Source organism: Ovis aries, chromosome 2, assembly GCF_016772045.2.
Source record: "Ovis aries strain OAR_USU_Benz2616 breed Rambouillet chromosome 2, ARS-UI_Ramb_v3.0, whole genome shotgun sequence".
NCBI lineage: Eukaryota > Metazoa > Chordata > Mammalia > Artiodactyla > Bovidae > Ovis > Ovis aries.
In genome coordinates, this window is record NC_056055.1 from 244472492 (window position 1) to 244493047 (window position 20556).

At 37.5% G+C, this 20556-nt stretch overlaps 1 protein-coding gene across 21 annotated transcripts in view; it reads right to left on the reverse strand.

Annotated features, from left to right (window-relative positions):
* Positions 1–142: 142 nt before the first annotated feature.
* Positions 143–20556, reverse strand: part of CDC42 (cell division cycle 42) — a 51988-nt gene continuing 31574 nt past the window's right edge. For 11 of the 21 annotated variants that reach the window (XM_060408783.1, XM_060408773.1, XM_042242525.2 and 8 more), the window contains 5 exons: positions 19412–19566; positions 16625–16697; positions 6080–6189; positions 5751–5948; positions 143–1118 (listed from right to left, as the gene is read on the reverse strand). In XM_060408783.1, coding sequence (XP_060264766.1) covers positions 1029–1118; positions 5751–5948; positions 6080–6189; positions 16625–16697; positions 19412–19516 — 576 coding nt within the window. In that variant the 5' untranslated portion in view covers positions 19517–19566 and the 3' untranslated portion in view covers positions 143–1028. 21 annotated transcript variants of the gene reach the window in all.

Here is a 20556-nt window from a genome sequence, read left to right on the forward strand (position 1 = left end):
GATGTGAATCATCCCAGGCATCTGTCTTCCAGCACCACCCCCTTGGATTTCCTCTATATACCAGGTCTTCAGCTGTGTTCTAGGAACACATATCATACACTATTAAGCTCCATGTCTATCCTAAGCATATTAAGACAATGACTGACAGGGGGGAAAAAAAAGTTTTTTAATTATGTACTCAATCCATTTGGTGTATTTCAAAAGGTGCAATACTTTTCTTCATTTATCAGTGAAAGAAGTTAGAAATTAACTTCAAAAAAAAAATCAGCAAATGGCAAACGAATTTCCTTGAGAGTCACAGTCACATATATAGTGCATCCTAGAAAAGAGGAGGGGCAAGACAGGTTCCACCCACTTTCATGAGTTTCATCAAATACTGGACCTACTCAAGGGTGGAGAGAAAAGGCAACTTTCAAAAAGGAGTATATTATTAAATGAGGCGTTTACTATACTCCTTCCTAAGAGCACCAGGTGGGGAACATGTTCTCTAAACTAGATCTAGGAAGTGGAACATGGAATCAATCCGTCCTCCTCCCCTAAGGGCTGCCCAATGGTTAATGGATTTAAAAAAAAAAAAAAGACTAAATATAAACAAATCCCACACACACTCCCCCGCCCAAACAAAAAAAAAGAAAGAAGGAAAAAAAAAAAACACTAGATATCCCAGATTACTCGCCAGAGTGGAACCCGGGAACAGCTTTAACAGCCCCAATTAGTCTGTTACAGAGTCATCACAAGCATGCCTTGCTTTTAAACAAACAAAAAAAATAATTTTTTTGAAACGACAAAACAAAAAACTAGTACTGATCACTTTTCTGACAATACACAATTACTCAAAATTAACTAGTATTGAGAGGGGAAGGGGCCATACCTACGGGCCTTGTCTCACACAAGTGCATGTGGGTAGGTGCAGGGCATTTGTCATTATTGCAAAAATGAATTTTAATTTTTAATCTTTAGTTTGATTTAAACATTGCTTTTAGTATGATGCCGACACCAGCTGTGCAGAAAGGGCTCTGGAGAGACGTTCATAGCAGCACACACCTGCGGCTCTTCTTCGGTTCTGGAGGCTCCAGGGCAGCCAATATTGCTTCATCAAATACATTCTTTAGGCCTTTCTGAAAAGGGGTAGAAAGAAAAAAATTTGCAGTCTGATATTCAGTATAATAAAATTGAAGATCAAATTTAAAACATTCAAGCCCCCAAGAGTTGGCAAAGAACGAGTCACTGAAAAACCCTGAATCTCAACACAATCACTTCACCAAGCTCTGTCCAGGCAGGGCACTGGAAGGATCCAGCAATTCAGGAGCAGAGGAGCAGATATTCACGAGTGAGACAGCGGTTCTTTGAGAAAGCTTTTTGCAGACCAATGTATGTCACAAGAAGCAAACAAGCACACGTGTCATTTGCTCATTCAATGAGTTTCGTACAATGTGCTGCTGAAACATTTTCCATAAAAACAACCAAGCAGCTCTGCATTCAAACGGAACAGCTGAATATGGAGCAGGAGGGAGAGGTCGGGCACTGGGCAGTGGCACCCTTATCACATGAAAGGCGCAGGCAAAGATGGAGAGAGCAATCACAGTGGCTGCATCAGAGGTATTCACTCTGAACTCCCCTTTTCCCACCAGTTAAGAGCCAGGGGGATTCAAGGAAGCAGAAATGTGGGTACCTTATACATATGTGAAACTAGAGCCAGTCAGTGCAACAGGAATAAAAAGCTTCATCAGGCATTTATACAAACAATTGTATATTTTTAATTTCAAAATTTGAAGGTAACCACAATTGTACGTTTCCCCTCACAATAAAATCAGAAGCAGGAAAATATAAAGGTGGCAGCTTTACATCTCAACATTAACAAACCTTCAGTCAGCTGTTAAAATGGATGCTATTCTTAAAAGAGTGTAACAAATGATCTCATAAAGCAGTAGCAGGTACATCAATATCTTTCCCACCCAGACTGACAAACACTCCACTACAGCACAGACAGCCAAAGCAACAGCAACACAAAGTTTCACTGCACAAAGGAAAACCAGAAAAGAATCCTCCCTTCCCCAGTACACTCTACTAGCAGGTCACCCTTTCCCATAAATTTTGTCATGCAATTACAATTAACAATGGATCACAAGAGTAAAATGATGTTTGTGTTATTTTCTCCATCAAGAACTAAGATCTGTAAGTGTTAAAAACTCTTAATTTTCTCCAAGGACATTCTTAATGCCAGACCAAGTTCCCTTTTGCAATAGTAATCCAAACCAAAAAGCTCTCAGCATCAGGCAACTCAAGCAGCAGAAAGTTAAACAAGTCCAACTTGACTACTGATCACAAAAAATATTCTGTAAGATATTGCATTCTTGATCAAAAACTAATACAGAGGTTGCTCTAAGGTAGTGAGTAAAAAGACGCAGAGGCTTTCAAACAGGATGGTTTTATTCCTTTGTTTTTAAACGATCTTTCTACAGTAGTGGGACAGGAAGCAGCAGCAAAGAGGGGAAGGAGAAAACAGTTTAGAATATACAGCACTTCCTTTTGGGTTGAGTTTCCGGAGGCTCGAGGGCAGCTAGGATAGCCTCATCAAACACATTCTTCAGACCTCTCTATAAGACAGAGGGGAGGAGAGAGAATAGCAGCCAGGTTAGAGGATTAGAAAGACTAGCAGATACAACAGCAGTCCGGATTAAACGGGCTGAATTCACAGAAGCAACGCACCTTTAGAAACGTAACTGCCAGAAAGCTAGATCTTAAGTCCATTATCAAGAGAGTGAATAACTGAACAAATGTCTTACCTCAAAACAGGTTAACTGAGCAAGAAAACAATTTTTGTGACAATGCCATATGTTGATTACTAGAACAATCACACTTTGAAATCTAACATTACAACATATTAATGAAAACAGTGCCAGAGGAATAAAATGGATATGTAAACACAAGATACATGCATTAAATTAGCATTAGTACTTGTAAAATACCCAAGTACTTCTAATGACAGGAATGGCACACGCATTTCGGAACTAAACCTATTACAATTTCAGGCTTCTGTGAATTCATCCCCTGAATAACTGAAGGACACACAGCAGACTAACAAGCATGCTACATGTTTCTAGATTCAATGATATATCTAGATGGGATTCATCAGGATCTCAGATTAAACAAGTTTTCCAGAACAACAGGTTCAGGCATTTAGAAAAAGTGTTAATTGTTCAGCAGTACCAACTGGGAGAAGTTTAAAGAAAAGACTCTAGAAACAGCATACACTTCAGTTATTCAGTAATGTGTTAGAGCAAGTAACCACCACCCAATAGGAAAACAAAGAATGGGGTCCTAGAATGAGTTTTAGCAAGCAGATCAATGCTTTTAATGTCCGCGTGGGGTATCAGAGCATAAAGCATGGAGTGAAAACAAAGAATATTCTCAGCTCTATAAGGAGTAAGATGCAGAAATACACTTACACCTCAGCCAGAACTCCAGCGTGACAGTATGACTCAGCAGTACTGGTACCAGGTCTATAGACTCAACCTAAACTCAACCTAAATCTGAAGCCACAGATTTACCACCCAAAGAAGCTTCACATGTCCTTTACGTCAGCTGGATCCCAAGTAAACATGCCCCTCAAAGCCCCAGAGCACAGCTCCGGTAGCAAATGTGCAAGCCCCAGACAGCCCCGCTGGCCCTATTTTGCTCACCGCCCCCACAGAGTATCTTAGAAGACTGGCACCACATATTCCATTAGGTACAAAATAAATGAGAAATAACAATAAGCACTTGAAAAGAAACAAAGGTTAAGTTTTCTTCCTTCTGTGTCTTTCACAAACTAGAAATGCTAAACAAGTCAAAGGTTCTTCTGAAATTTTTTCTACATATCTAGGAGCAAATTCTGGCTGTCAAACATAAAGGAGGAAAGCTATCAAGGAGAAATAAATTTTATAAGGGGAAAGAAAGAAGAGGACAACAATTAGTAACTAGGGCATCCCTTAATAAGAAGCAAGTATGTTCCTGCTTATTGACAAAGATCAACTAATCCCCTACAAGACAAACCTAATCTTTGTTTTAATCACACTATCTGATTATATAAAGAGTTCAGTTTTAGAGGAACCAACAAATTCTGGAGTCCTAAAAACTTCCGGCTTCCAAACTGCACCAGGGACCCCATTTTCTGTCTTCTCTTTTGATTTCTCCAAACTTCAAAATCTGATAAGAAAAATATATTTGCTAAGACTTTTTCAAATTTCTGTTCTCTGAAAAGGAACTTCCTAAATAAATCTGCTCATATTGTAGAACACCTTATATGGAAGCATCCAATTCTCTAAAATAAGCTTCTCTTGGGACCTAAAACTGGGCCCACATGGCTTACCTGCCTCCACTTCCCCCCAAAGCAACCCATATTCAGAGAATGGGGACATGCAACAGTTAGCTGACTCAAGTGTTCCACACACATCCTTCTTCAGTACACACACAACATTTTTCTAGCAAAACACAGAGGCGTTAGGCATTTTTTTAAAGTCTCAGCCAGCTGTACAATTATGCATTTTTTAAAATCTCAGCTGTACATGTAAGAAAATATAAAATCATCTCAACTTGTAAATATCTGCAATGTCAATACAACAGAACTGAACTGTCAGGAAAAACCGGGCTTGGAAGAGTAAAATTAGGCCTTGAAGCTATCCTGTGAGATATCCAGCTTCGAGCACAAATTCTGTGTTTACATATCCAGCCCAGGGCTAAATTGTAGATTTCTAAGTTATGTCTACACCCTACTTACTACATACCTAGTACATGTAGAATATGTAACTATATGCCATTTACTTTGGTATATATATAATCAAGAATCTGTCTTTTTAACTTAATTTTTTTTAAAAAACCTATCTGAAAAAGCAGTGTGAGAAATATAAGTGAACTTCACATAACTGTAAGAAATCTCTACCCTTCAGTCCTGCCTTATTTTAATTAGGCATGTCTGCTCACTGTTCAAACGTCAAAAAACAGAATAAAAAAGTTCTGGGCTAATTATTTCCATAATCCTTCCTTCCACCCCCCAACAGAACAATTCTCAAATGGGAGAATAGGTTGGCAATACCATGAAGGCAGAGAAGGTGAAACCACACAAGCCAGTTGTAACTCTCACCCAAAATATGCTCAGCACTGCTCACTGTCCTCAGAATCTGAAGTTTCCCATCAAACTACGAACAGAGTTCCAATTAAATCATTCAGAAAGAAAAGCGAACAGTGTAAGGAAGGAATGCCTCCCAAAATCTAGGAATAGAGACATTATATAAAGGCAAACTTGAGAAATGGCCAAGGTAGCTTTCTCTGAAAGTCTCAATAATTACGACCAATTCCCGATTTCAGATGAATTACCCCAGGAGGCTATAGCATCAACTGTCAGTACTGATAAAGATGAGATTTACTTAGATGAGATTTTAAGTTGGGGGCAGGGGGAAGAGGGGAATCATTCACATACTCTTATAAATTTGTGCTAATATGGACCTTACCATTAATTAAAAAAAAAAAAAACACCCACAATCCCTGACCACTACAAATGATACATAAAACAAGGAGCTCACCAACACAAGCACTTTATTTAGAGATGAATAATTTTCTTCATAAAAATGGAGACCTCTAACAAGACTTCTAACAGTCTTCCTGGGCAGCTTTCTTGAGCACTGCAGACCACTGTCAGAAATAACCCATGTCCTAAACGCTACTCAAACCGCTCCACTGTTAATAGACATGGGGCTCTGCACAGTCCTCACCTGTGTGAGTGCAGAGCACTCCACATACTTGACAGCCTTCAGGTCACGGGCCAGCTTTTCAGCAGTCTCTGGAGTGATAGGCTTCTGCTTATTCTTAGCAAGTTTCTCAATAGTAGAGGGGTCATCTCTGAGATCAATTTGGGTCCCAACAAGCAAGAAAGGAGTCTTTGGACAGTGGTGAGTTATCTCAGGCACCCACTAGAGAAAAAATATTTTAAAAAAAGAAAAAATACACCTGCATTAATCCACAAGCCTCCAAAGCTATGTATAAGTCAACAGAAATTCTACGATACCCTTTTTTTCAGGGAGAAAGTATCTGACTAACTCACCTTCTCTTTCACATTTTCAAATGAGGATGGAGAGACCACTGAGAAGCAGACCAGAAACACGTCTGTCTGTGGATAGCTCAGCGGTCGCAACCTGTCATAGTCCTCCTGCCCTAAGGGGGAGAAAAGCAGAGAAATCAGCAAGTGAGTCTTGGTGCCTAACAGCATTAACATCACAAGCAGCCAACAAATTAAGCACGTAGTTAACAGCACACTTACTAATGAGAATGTAACTTATCTAATAAAATGTATAGCTTTGTAACAGAATATTTAAGCAATACTCTCAACTCAGCTAATTCTAGTTAAGAGGTACAAGCTATCTGTGATAAAATAAGTTAAGTCACAGGAATGTAGTGCTCAGTACAGGGAATATTGTCAGTGACAGCTCAGTATCTTTGCATGATGTGCATAAAAATATCAAGTTACTATGTTGTACACCTAAAACTTATATAATATTGTGAGTCAACTATACATCAGTAAAGAAAAAAAATGGAGAAACTTTTCACTGCTTCAGAACAGCAATGAATTTGTTACGTATTATTTGCCTTGATATCAATTTACAGTTTTCAACAAACTGCTGCCAGAAATGATTAAAAATCAGATCTACGAAACAGTGACAGTGAAACTGTGTAAGGCAGGGGTCCCCAACCTCCAAGCCATGAACCAGAACCTCCTGTCAGATCAGCGGCAGCATCAGATTAGAAATGAAGTGCACAGTAAATGTAAGGTACTTGAATTATCCTGAAACCATCCTCCCTACCCCCAATCCATGGAAAAATCTTCCCTGGTGCCAAAAAGGCTGGGGAGTGCTGACCTAAGCAAACAAAAACCTCAGTAAAATCCAGCTGACAAAATCCACTGCTCATGACTACCAAATCAGGCTCACATTTAGTTAATGGGTACGTGTAAGACACCAGTACTTGAAACTGAAAACACATAGAAAAAAAAGAACTCAACAAGAATCAGTGTGATGTTAAATTAATATGGAGGAAACTCTGGTGAAAAGGAGAATATTTACATGGTCTTAAAGATTATTTATAAATCACAAGGGGGGAAAAAACATAAGCACACTATGAAGAAATGACATCACCTGACTGAGTGATCAAGATTACCACCAATGAGTGGCAGGTGAATATCATATGCCTCTACATTCATATACTAAGGAAGACATCACTAAGGTAATATTCCAACCGAAACAGCATAGTTTGTACCTAATCATGAGAAAAGAGACCAAAACCAAAATGAGGGGAGGAGGGTGAGGATTCCTAGGTCTGTAGTATATTAAAATGTCATGAAACACCAAAAGAGGCTGGGGGCAGAAGAACTGATCCAAATTACAAGAAACTAAAGAGACATAACAATTAAATGCAATACATGGTCCTGGACTAAAAGCAGAAAAAAACTGGACTTAGATCAATTGACAAACTGGAGTCTAGATGTTAAAGTACAGTATCGATGCTAAATTTCCTGAAGTTGATTACCATTATACAAAAATCTCTCTCTCCTTAGGAAATTCATACTTATTCAAGGCTGTGTGTGTTAGTCGCTCAGTTGTGTCCAACTCTTTGAGACCCCATGGGCTGTAGCCCACCAAGCTCTTCTGTCCATGGAGTTCTCCAGGCAAGAATACTGGAGAGGTAGTGATTCCTTTCTCCAGGGTATCTTCCACACCCAGGGACTGATCCTGGGTCTCCTGCATTGCAGGCAGATTCTTTACCATCTGAGTCACCAGGAAAGCCCTAATTCAAGGATAATGACAACTTACTCTCAAACAGTTCAGGGGGGGGAAAAAGTATGTACAAATATGTTGAAAGAGGAAAAAAGCAGATAAAACATTAACAACTGGTAAATTTTGTTAAGGATATATGTGGGTTCCTGGCACTATTTCTGCAACTGTTCTTTACGCTTGAAATTATTTCCAGATAAAAAGCGTCTTAAAATATCCATACACATTTCCAAAACTGTGAAGGAAAGGGAAGAGTCACAGAGAAAGGATTTCATGATCCAATTTCAAAACTGAACTACAACAATCCTATGTATTAACAAGAACAGTTCACAGGAGGCGCTCTCAACAGGAAAGGCGAGAGGAACTCCAGGGTCCAGGTTGGGTCTCCACACGTTCACTGTGGAGGGCAAGGGTTCAATCCCAGGGGAGGGAAGACTAGGATGCACACAAATCATGCAACCACAAAACAAAGAGAAGAACAGGAAAGTACTTGATGACACTGAACTGGATGCTAAAAATGATGAAAATGGTAAACTTTATGTTATATGCATTTTACCACAGTAAAAAAATATTTTAAGGGGAAAAAAGGAAAGTTAAGTATTTTGTTGTTGTTGTTCAGTTGCTCCTATGTCCTACCACCTAGGAAACCCTAAATATTTTCTATGCCAGTGATTTTTTTTTTGCCACCAATGAGAACAAATTTAAGAATTTAGGGTAGCTATCAAAACATGGTAATTAAAGATGTCAAGGAAGCCTGGCATGCTGCAGTCTATGGGTTCGCAAAGTTGGACACGACTGAGCGACTGAAGTGAACTGAAACAATACATAAGCAGACAATAAAGGTATTGTCAGGAGAATACAGCAAGCAAGTGAATAAGGTTTAAAGAAGTCAAAAGAGAGATTACAAAACAACAATTACAAAACAATAAAATCACTTTCAGTACCTCTAGCAATTACTGATGGTTAGAATCAAAGGAAGTCAAAGATATGCACTAAAGTGTTTAACTTAATACTTAAATACTATAGCAAGCTACTAGTACCTTAAATACTTACTACAGCAATCTGCTAGGATTAGAATCAAGTCAAAGATATGCACTAAAGTGTTTAACTTAATACTTAAATACTATAGCAAGCTACTAGTACCTTAAATACTTACTACAGCAATCTGCTAGGATTAGAATCAAAACAATTCAAAGGTATCCACTAAGGTGTGTAACTATAATGTACAATTGTAGACACAGAAGGGATTAAAAAGGAAAGAATGGGGGGGGGGGTGAAATTAGCCAAACTCTTTAATTCTCTCAATCTTAACTGCCTGAGCTCTAACACTAGCTGGAGCTCTGAGGTATCACAACCAAAGCTCCAAAAGAACAATAAAACAAAAACTAAATTTAGAAAATAAGAGGATGATACAGTTAACCAAACTGCATAAACAGTACAGATGTTCACACACCTTTTCTTAGCCCTAGTCCCTATTCAAATAGAATATATTTCATGAAAATTAAGGCCGACATAGACTAGAAAAGGCTACATTTTTAGTCATCCAGCCCCTGCATCAAAAACAGACTCCTAAGCAACACCGGGAGCATCTAAATAAATGCCCAATGTTTTACATGCAACCAACCTTCAATTCAGATGGACTGGAGGCAGAAAGCAAGTAACAGTCATTGTTTTTTAACATAAGACCCAAAGAGGTATTGGTCTGTCCATTTACTTGTAATAAACAAGCCCTCAAAGCTATAAATCTTTCTTTTCCTTTGCTAAGGAGAAAAAAAATTCAAAAGTAAAACTGTTCAATAAACAAAATGTAGGTTACCTTACATTTGCTGCAAGTGCTACATTTAAGGAAACAGAGTATGATCCCTTAGATGAGCAAGCCTCTTCAATATCCAAGCATAATTTATCCGCTAAAACCTATTTTCTGAGTTTGTCACAAGCAGTCGTTATTCACTCAAGATAGAGCTAGCAGTATCATTTAACATCCTTTAAGGTATACAACATGATCAAAATTCCCCTCTACTGTGTAAGACAGGTTTTGACTAAAAGTCTTAAATTATATTTAGCAGCACACCAGCTCACCACTTAATTTTTAACACTTGACAAAAAGCAAGGGTACAAAAAAAAAAAAAAAAAAAAGCAAGGGTACATCTCATAGGTTGATGGTTTTGTTCCTTGCTCACAATCTCACATTGAAAATTTTAATTCAAGAGGAATTTAAGTCAACTTAAACTGAGGACTCTGATCCATATGAAATCTGAAATGTTCTCATGGTATGAAAAATAAGAATATGGCTAAAAAACAATTTTCAGAGAATTTCAGGAGGACATTACAAATTTCATAGAATATACAACTACAAATTAAAACTTTAAACATTTTTTTCTACACACACTTTCTCAAAATTCAACAGCATTTAGTGATCCCTGCTCCATCTATGCCGTGGAGCTTGTGTGCGTGTGTGCGCAGTGGCTCAATCAAGTCCGACTCTCTGCAACCCTATGGACTGGAGCCCACTAGGCTCCTCTGACAATGGAACTGTCCAGGCAATACTGGAGCAGGCTGCCATTTCCTCCTCTAGGGGATCCTCCCAACCCAGGGGTCAAATCCACATCTCCTGCATTACAGGCAGATTCTTTACCACTGTGCCCCCCCCCAGGGAAGCCTGCTACAGAGATTATTCCTAAATAATTTCATAACTTTCACATCATGAGAGAAAAAATATCCAAAAATAAATGGGGACACTGGAACCTGAGATTCCTACCAGCTTATATATAACATCTGTAAAAATCTATACCATTGCATGTTAATGCAGAACTGACTGAAGACTCAAAGAAAGATTCTACAATAACACTAGAGACCAAATCGGCTATAAATATCTCTGTGGACAGCACTGCCATTCCTGACAAAGTAATTGATCAGTAACTACAAAAGACAGCCAGATACTAGAAACACCTCAACGAAAGTTTTTTTTAATTGCAATATAATTGCTTCATAACGTTGTGTTAGCTTCTGCTGTACAACAATATGAATCAAGAACAGCAACAGCTAAACCAGGTCAAAGTACATCACTATGGCTTGTTCTGAGTATTATTCCTTTGCTAAGGAAGAGAATAATATTAGCTCTGCACCAAACACATTCCAGTCATTGTGCTGGGGTTTAATTGTAAAGTGAGTCATGTAGGGATGTGAGAGTTAAACCATAAAGAAGGCAGGGGAAGGGAGGGGAGAAAAAAAACCATAAAGAAGGCTGAGTGCAGAAGAATTGATGCTTTTGAATTGTGGTGCTAGAGAAGACTCTATAAAGTCCCTTGGACTACAAGGAGATCAAACCAGTCAATCCTAAAGGAAATCAACCCTGAATATTCATTGGAAGTACTGATGTTGAAGCTGAAATTCCAATACTTTGGCCACCTGATGTGAAGAGCCGATTCATTGAAAAGACCCTGATGCTGGGAAAGACTGAAGGCAGGAGGAGAAAGGGGCAACAGAGGCTGAGATGGCTGAACTACCAAATTTGGGCATAAATTTGAGCAAATTCCAGGAGACAGTGAAGTTACAGGAAAGCCTGGCGAGCTGCAGTCCATAGGGTCACAGAGAGAGAGTCGTACAGGACTTAGTGATAAACAATGAACCATAAATACACAGCTCCTCAGGTTTTACATATGTATTCACTCCATTAAACTATCACTGAATCTTTACACCACCTCTAAGGAAAATATTTTAAACATTTTATACATCAAGGTAATTAAGCTCCACATAGTTAAGTAACTTACCAACTATCGAGCTAACTGGTCTATCTAGCATCAAAGTCCAACCTTTCTCTCATTTATTGCTACGGTAGTGCCTGAAGTGACTGATTACAATTGTTAGAAATGAAGCTATCTTCTGAAAACTGAACCTAACAAGAGAATACATAAATAAAATAAGTGAGAATGGAGGGAAACAAATTTAATGTGAACATAAATGAACTGAACTGTCTTCCAAATAACACAGCCACATGGGGGTGGGGCGGGGGAACAAAATCCAAGAAACTTTGTATGTTATTAGACCAAAGGAAAAAGGTATTGCAAACCAATCTTGAACTCTTATTACATATTTGCTTTTCACAGTGGTATGGTATAAAATTCTGAAATTGCTTTATGTGTGTTGCAGAAGTGAAAATGAGAACATTCTACTCATCTTTCATGGACTCAGTATCTACCTATAGAAGACATGGAGATGAAAACATGGAATTGGTGAAGGCGAAGACAACAGCTTGAACTGGACTGAATTTGGAGTTATCAACAAAAACTCGCTATCCAGATTAAACACGCCTTCCTAGCTGGAAGAATGATATTCAAGACAAGTCTCTGTGGTTCAGGACAAGTCACTGTGGTGCAAAACAAGTTGCTACCCTGTTATAGCTGTTCTGTTCTCTTATCTATGTCCAGAGCTCTAAAACAATAAGCACGTCTAGGACTTATGATTCCCATTTTGCAACATTGTAGGAAAAATTGATTCAGGCAAAAAGTGTCAGTGATTATTAAATCTAGAGAGAGTGCTAAAGAAAGAGAATGTTTATACCATTTTAAAGTATCTCCTCACAAAGTGACTATTAATTATAAAAGGAAATATTCTAAATATATAGTAGGAAAACTGGACAACTCCACAAAAAGTGATCAAAATTACTTTTACCAAAAGGTGATACCCTGAGATGGACATACTTACCAACCTGGTATACTAACCAAATACACCTATCTTGAATCTACTCATGAGGAAATGGACAAACTCAAACTGAGAAACATTCCAGAAAATAAATGGCCAGTTTTCTTTTAAAAAAAAAAAAAAGGCAACGGTAAAAAGGCTGAGACTCTATACTAAAAGACATTAACCAAAGAGAGTGACAACTACATGCAATGTGTGACCCTAGGTCAGATCTTGTAGAAGAAAAATTGCTGTAAGGAACAACATTAAGACAAATGACAAAATCAGAAAGTTGACAACAGGTCAAAGCTTAAAATATTACACACACACACACACACACACACACTGCTAAATTTCCTAAATTTGGTAAGTGCACTGTAAGAATCCTTGCTCTTCAGAATTGCATACTGAAACATTAAGAAACAAAAGGGCATGAGTATGCAGCTTAGTCTACTAATGGCTTAGAAATAGAAGCGATACGCGTACAGAGCTGGAGAATGTCACAAAAGGCTAAAAACTGGTGAATCTGGTCAGGAGTTCTCTGTAGTAGTAACTTATCTATAAACCTGAAGCTAAATCAGGATAAAAAGTTATAAAAGACAACGTGCATCCAAATACTAAAGTGTTTCTCTAGGAAACATAAAACTACAAACAGACTCCTGTGTTAACAAAAGAAGTTAAACTGTGCTGTGATCAGACTACTGTGTAACCATGAAGACTATGACACACAAGTACAACCCTGAAAGATATCATCGTACTTTTCTACAAAGAGATAAAGGCAGGTACAGAGTAAAGGGGCGGGGGGGGGCGTATAAATACAATAAATGTACAGGAAGAGCTCTGTTTTGAACATGCACTAAGATGTGATTGTCTCTGGATATAGATGGCTTTTCATATTCTCCTTTTGCTTATCTATACTGTTTTTCCTATAATAAGGAAAAACCTGTATCTCTATAATAAACAATAACATTTTAAATTCTGACAAAGAAAGGAATTGGTGGTGGAATTGGAATTATTCAATATGGAAAACAGACTATGATAAAATACGTAAGTGAAAAAAGCTAAATATAGAACTATAAACACAAGGGTAAAAAGCATTAAAAAAAAAAAGAACGAACGAACAAAGTAACTGGAAACTCATTAAACAAGAATTTGGCGTTGCGACCACCGAAGCAGAAATAAAGCTATGAGACAGAGGAAGAGCCCTATCTCTGGTCTTAAACAGTATGATTTTAAAACAGCTGTAAGAGTTGTAGCCTTAAAGATAGGAATAGTATAAAATACTATATACTATTCCTAAAGATAGGAATAGTATAAAAAAGAAGTCAAAACTACTATATTCAATACCTTGTAATAACTTAAAATGGAAAAAAATCTGAAAAAGGAAATACATATATATATATAAATAACTGAATCACTTTGTAGTACACCTGACACTAACATGACATTAAAAATTATACTTCAATTCTAAGAAGTTTTTTAAAAAAATAATAAATGAATTAAAGAATTCAAAACAAAATAACACAGTTGACAGGTTAAAAGTAACCAAACAAATAAAGGAAATCAGAGGCTATCTGAGCATGGATGAAAGCTTTAGCAGAAAGAACACTGAGTTAATGAATGACTCCAACCAGGATTCTGAGATTAAGGCCTCTGGAGAAGGATACAGAGTCTCCTCTTAAGTCTATCAAAGACAGGAGACTCAATCTGGATGCCTAATATCCCAGGTCTCCAGCACCTGTCAAAAAAGATCTTAGGCTTACAGTGACCTTAACCAGTTGAGGTGAAAACTCTGCAACTTGCCCAGTACAGTAAAATAATTTCCTTAGTAAATGTCTTTCAACCCCTATAAAGATTGAGAATCTAATATAGAAATGAAACAAATCAAACATTATTATTAATTTTCAATTACATTTGGGAATAACTTTTCTTACTTAACACTCAGTGTCTATAATATTTAAAATAATCACCATGTTAAAGAACATGATAGATTAGTTTTCTGATTCCAATTTAAAATGTGTCAGAGTAAGTGATCTCAAGTTTTCACTGAAAATGTTAAGAATTTTATGAAAGTTGTAAATAATACTGTTTAAAAGATAAATTAAAACAAATACAGAAAATCATAAGTTATCAGGTTTATACTTGGGTATGTTTCATTTGTCATGTCAAGCAAACCGAATCACTTAAAATAAAATCTGAGTATTTTAAGTTTATAAACACAATCTAAAGTGCTACAAGAAATTTAACAGGTGTAAATGAGGCTAACTAGGATTAAAGTCTGACCAACCCAAGTTAAATAAACCAATATTAATCAAAGGACCCTGGGCAACTGTGAGAATGATCTGTTAAAAAAGAGATGTTTTAATAAAAAGAAGTAATAAGTTGTGCAACTATTAATAAATGTAAAGGCTTACTTCCAAACTGTGACCATACAAAGACATATATACATAAATGTTCACAGCACCATTATCCATCATAGCTTAAAAACGGAACCCAAACCATCACCTTGTTATTGGTGGATGAATGGATAAAACAAGCTGTGCTATATTCATAAACTGAATACAAAAGAAACAAACTACTGATAAACATAACAGATGAATCTCAAAAAAATTATGCTACATGAAAGAAGTAAAACACAAAAGGCTACAGATCATACGGTTCCAATGATATGAAATTCCAGAAAAGCAAAACCATACTGACAGAAAGCAGATCTGCAGCCGCCTGGAGCCAGGTCAAGGGACGGGCCTGACTGTACAGGGCACAGGAAGCCCTTAGAATGGCATATCTTGAGGACTGTGGCAGTTACACAGCCATATGGGCTTCCCAGGTGGCTCAGCAGTGAAGACTCCGCCTGCCAACGCAGGAGTCGTGGGCAGGTTCAATCCTTGGGTCAGGAAATCCTCTGGAGAAGGAAATGGAAACCCACTTCGGTATTCTTGCCTGGAAAAATCTCATGGGCAGAGGAACCTGGCAGGCTACAGTCCACAGGGTTGCAAAAGAGTTAGGCAAGACTGAGCGAAAACACCACCACCACAACTATAGTCAGCAAAAATAATCAAACTGAACACTTAAAATGAATGAATTCTATTGTACTATACTTCAAAAAAGATTTTTAAAAAATGATTTAAGACATAAATGTTTATAAAGAAATAAGTTTTAAAATTTGAAAATAAAGATTAAAATTAATTTTCAACCTCAGATAGCCATATATTGCCTCTTCTCTGTACACAGATTGTCTCCGAAGGCACACAAAAACAAAAAAATCCTTCACCAACCGTGAGATGTAGGTCATTAACTTACTCTGTCCATCTTCCAAGTTTTCTCTAATATACCGTTACTCTTAGAATTTTTAATTCATAAAAATTTTCAAGGTCTAACACACCATTAGAAAGTCTCTAAACTTAACTGTTTACTACTGTCTCTCCACTTCACCCTCCCAATTAAATCTAGACAGTTCCTCAAAGTGGGCAGTACGATATACTCCATAAGAGCAATATGTCATCTGGCAGGCAGTGACAGGATAACTCATAAACAGCAAAGAGGTTAGAATTCCTACATACCAAAACAAATTTCTGAATATTTATTTCGCCTAATTGAACTGATAACAGAAATAATAGAAGTCAGAGATTAAGATGTGTAGTTACTGTTAAAATAAGGAAAAAACACTGAGAAACTGTAAATAAAGAAGAAATTTATTTAAATTTGAAAAGCTGACTGCAAATATCAATATTGTGAGCTAAACACTGGTTTGCCCTAAAAATTTTTCATATGTAATATAAAACAGCAAGCTGTAATATGATACTACAGAAGCTACCTGTATATGTAATATACAGACACATATACTAAAGACTAAGTAAGTCTTCAAACACAAGAGTGACAGCCGAGCCTGTCCAATGTACTCTGCTCTCATCCTACTTGGTCCCCTTTCACACCATCCAGTCAGGGTACTCCAGGCACCTATCTGCCATTCCAGGTCAGGGGCTGCTTCTTGGTCAAGCATCGACTATCATAATATTCAATCCTGCTATTAACAAAAGCAAATGGTTTGCTAATACTCTAGTTTCCCAAAATGTCCCAAAAAAGACAACCAGCAAGTGTTACAGTTACAGACAAAAACATTATAGAAGACAGCAAGTTTTCACCTGCAGTATCAAAAAGTCCAAGAGTATATGGCTCTCCACCAATCATAACTGTGACAGCATAGTTGTCAAAAACCTAAAACAGAAAAATATGACATTGTTAGTGTGCAAGAGGATGGTCAAAACAGGACAGGACAACTCTTAAGCTAAAACAAAGTTTCCTTCCCAAGACTCAATGCTCTTTCAGTCCATATTTCTTCTATGACCAATCATGCCAACTAAGCCCTTGCATGACCTAACAGTTCTTCAAAAATAAGTGACGGAAGATGCACTCTGGCACGTCTGCTCTACCCCAACCGCCCAGATAAACAGCCACAAAAGGGTTAGCGGTATTGCAGGAGTGGAGTCCCCTGGCTATACGAAATGATACAATTCAAGTTTGAAACTTTTCAGACACTAATTTAAAGTTTACCTAAATTTTCTATCTAATTTCTAAGAAATTATTCTTCACAGGCCATTTCCTTTTAATGTAGAATTTAAATCTCCTAGATCCATGATAATCTTTTTCCTTTCAGGGTTCAAGACAAGAGCAGCCTTGTTGCAAATATGCCCCATTAGAGAAAAATATAGGTTCCCTCAAGTTACTCAAGGAAAGTGTCCAAAAAGGCTGGCAGATCTTTTGTTGGGACTTCACGAATAAAACTCACGTTACTGGGTACAAACCACATGACCTAAGATACCTTCTTTGAATTGAGTATACTTAAGGATAGTATATAGGTGTGTGTGTACACTTAAGGATACTGAATAGGGTATACTACTTATAAATAGACTGCAAAACCCATAACAAACAAACTCAGTATATACTTATATATATATATATATATATATATATATATAGGTGTACTAAGTAATTTGTAAAAATGGGAGGTAACTAAAGGAAATGAAAGTTCCAACAAATGAAAAATGAAAAAATGAATGAAATGATAAAAGACCCAACACTAATTCATGGACTCCTCTGAATTATTAGTAATTTACAATTGAAAAGCAAGGCTTTCCAGCCAAGAGAAGGATGGTACATTTTAATATCGGCTCTGCTTAACACCAATTCTCTGATTCATGTTTTAGTGGACTGGATTGTTGGGAGCTTGTTTAAATGTTTTAAAAAAAAAAGTAGACTGGAAAAAAGGGCTTGGGAGAGGCGGCAGTTAAAAGGAAACTCAGTTCTTGACCGCAAGAACAAGGAAGTAAAAACAATATGGTTAAGCTCTCATTTAGGTTATTTTCTGAAGCCATACCTAACCCTTTTCCAGAGATCCACACACAAACACATACATAAAACACCCACCCACAAGCTCTCCTTAAACACTTAAGACTCAGAAATCCCATTTGTATGAAAATAACTTTAAATGGAAACTGAAACACGAACATTCTGATAGCCTTCACTCAAGATCCACAAAACTGACCTATCTCTAAAGGTCCCCTAAAAGTCCCTTTCAACCTCAGCACTTCTTTCACTTCCAAATATCTCCAAAAGGGCCAATTCAAAAATACTCATGTTTATAAATATGATTTCTCCTCCTTCAAGAAACCCTAGTTTTTCCTCCTATAGCCTAGGCCTACCTCAATCACTATCTGCCCTGGGACATTACAGACTGCCAATTACAATCAAACATAATTACCAAACCTTTAACCTGTCACCACCCTCTTAAAAATACTCTCATCTCTGAAGATTAATCTGAAGTAATCGTACATTTTCTTCCTTTTCACTTCCAAACAATACTCAGTTCAGTTCAGTCGCTCAGTCGTGTCCAACTCTTTGCGACCCCATGAATCGCAGCACGCCAGGCCTCCCTGTCCATCACCAACTCCCGGAGTTCACTCAGACTCACGGCCATCAAGTCAGTGATGCTATCCAGCCATCTCATGCTCTGTCGTCCCCTTCTCCTCCTGCCCCCAATCCCTCCAAGCATCAGAGGCTTTTCCAAAAAGTCAACTCTTCGCATGAGGTGGCCAAATATTAATCATACATAGGTGCTCTATAACCTCTAAAATAGCTCACTTAACAGAGGTGGTTGCGGCCAGGCCAAGCCAACACTAGCTCCTCTCTCACCACAGAATAGACATCTATCTTTAACATAATTATACCACTGGATTGGTCAACCAACCTGGGACAAACACTGGATCCCCAAACACATTCACAATGAGTGTTACTCTAAATAACTCTCCCTCTCTGACTTCAAGATCTTTGTTATCCCCATTTTCCTTCTACTTTTCTAAGAAGCTGATAAAAAGCATTATGTGCGAGCGAACCTCCATAGGCTTCTGTTGATGTTCTCATAAGAAAAACAGGTCTTTTCTGCCTCTAAACGCCAGTCTGGAGCACCATTTCTGTGAGGACAACAGCTCCATAAGCTTTTCTTCTACTCCCTAAGGAGAATGCGTAGACACACACTACTTTCCCTCAAGTTACAAGGCCCCCCAAAATCATCCCGAAGAACTCCAAGCACTGATTAATCATTGGCCAAGATATCAAAAAAAAAAAAAGTCACCTCATTCCAAGATGTAGTGCATACTCCTCCAAACTGAGACCACCACTCTTTAGAAGCTTGTCTACTGGAGTTTTGCCTCCCAGCACTTCTTGCAAACCCTTCTGTCACCCCTTCTGACTTTCCACTGATTTTCAGCTGTTTAATTTTAAAGTGTACATAATTTACCCATGAGAAGTCAAGATCTTTAAAAACAGGAAACAAAGGCAGACAACAGAAAAATTTCAGTACACACATGAGGAAGTTTTCAAAAGGATATCAAATTATAATACATTTCACTAACAGATGGAAGCTTTATACTTACAGTTGGTACATACTCAGATGGAAATTTGTTGGTTGTGTAGGATATCAGGAGACACGTTTTACCAACAGCACCATCACCCACAACAACACACTTAATTGTCTGCATTGCTGAAACAGTTTTGTATCCACTTTAAATATTTCAAATTTGATGATGACCTACAAAAAGATTAAAAATAATTCTCTCAATTATTTGTACTTATACATATACTGTTTTTCTTCAATTAGCAACAGACTCACACATTCAGAGCAATAACAGAATCAGCACCTCAACTACCAGCGCTAGGAGAACCAAAAAAGAGAAACAGTGATTTGCAAATAGGAGTCAATTTTCCTAAGTTTCTGATCCTTGGTTGTTTTTGACTTAAGTGTTTTTCTTAAAAAAATCAAAAAGAACATTAACAGCAGCACAGATCTTTTTATAATGAAAGAGAAGAAGCTATTTCAGAATGAACCCCACTTAATGTCAAGCGTTATTTTGTGCAACTTTTCCTTCAGTTGTACGTGCCTCCACATGCGTGTATACACATATATGTGTACTAGACTGCAAAAAAAGGCCACCGCTTCAAAGAATGGTCCCTTTACCCCATCTAAGATGGCTACTCAGGCATAACTAATAAGCAGCAGAGCATCATCACCTGTCCCGCATAACAGACAGGCATGAAGAACCGGACAAAGATCAGGGTGATCCCTGGTCTCAGTGGCTGTTTCAGCACCAAGCTGTCAAGTTACTAATTCAGTATTTATGGTATGAAGAGATCGAAATCTAGACTTTTCAAATGAAAATGATCTCTCTAAAGCATTCTAACTTATAAACAGATCCAATTACCTTAGCTTCTTCTACTATAGTCCTCCATTCTAAGACACTATTGATTACAAATACACCAAAGATTTATTAATTTTATCAATTCTGAGATGCTTGTTTTTACACTTAAGCATTTCTAAAATCAGAACATATCTTTACCAAAGGTTCCTTACACTTGTTACCAGCCATTTTACCCCAACATGTTGACATCTATGAAACTGGGATATATGACATCTTGTATCAGTGAAAATCTTAAGTTTTTCTGAAACAATAAAAAACACCACTACCTATATATCTATTTTTTAAGATTAAATTCTTTTTCTTATAATTCTGAAGGGATTACA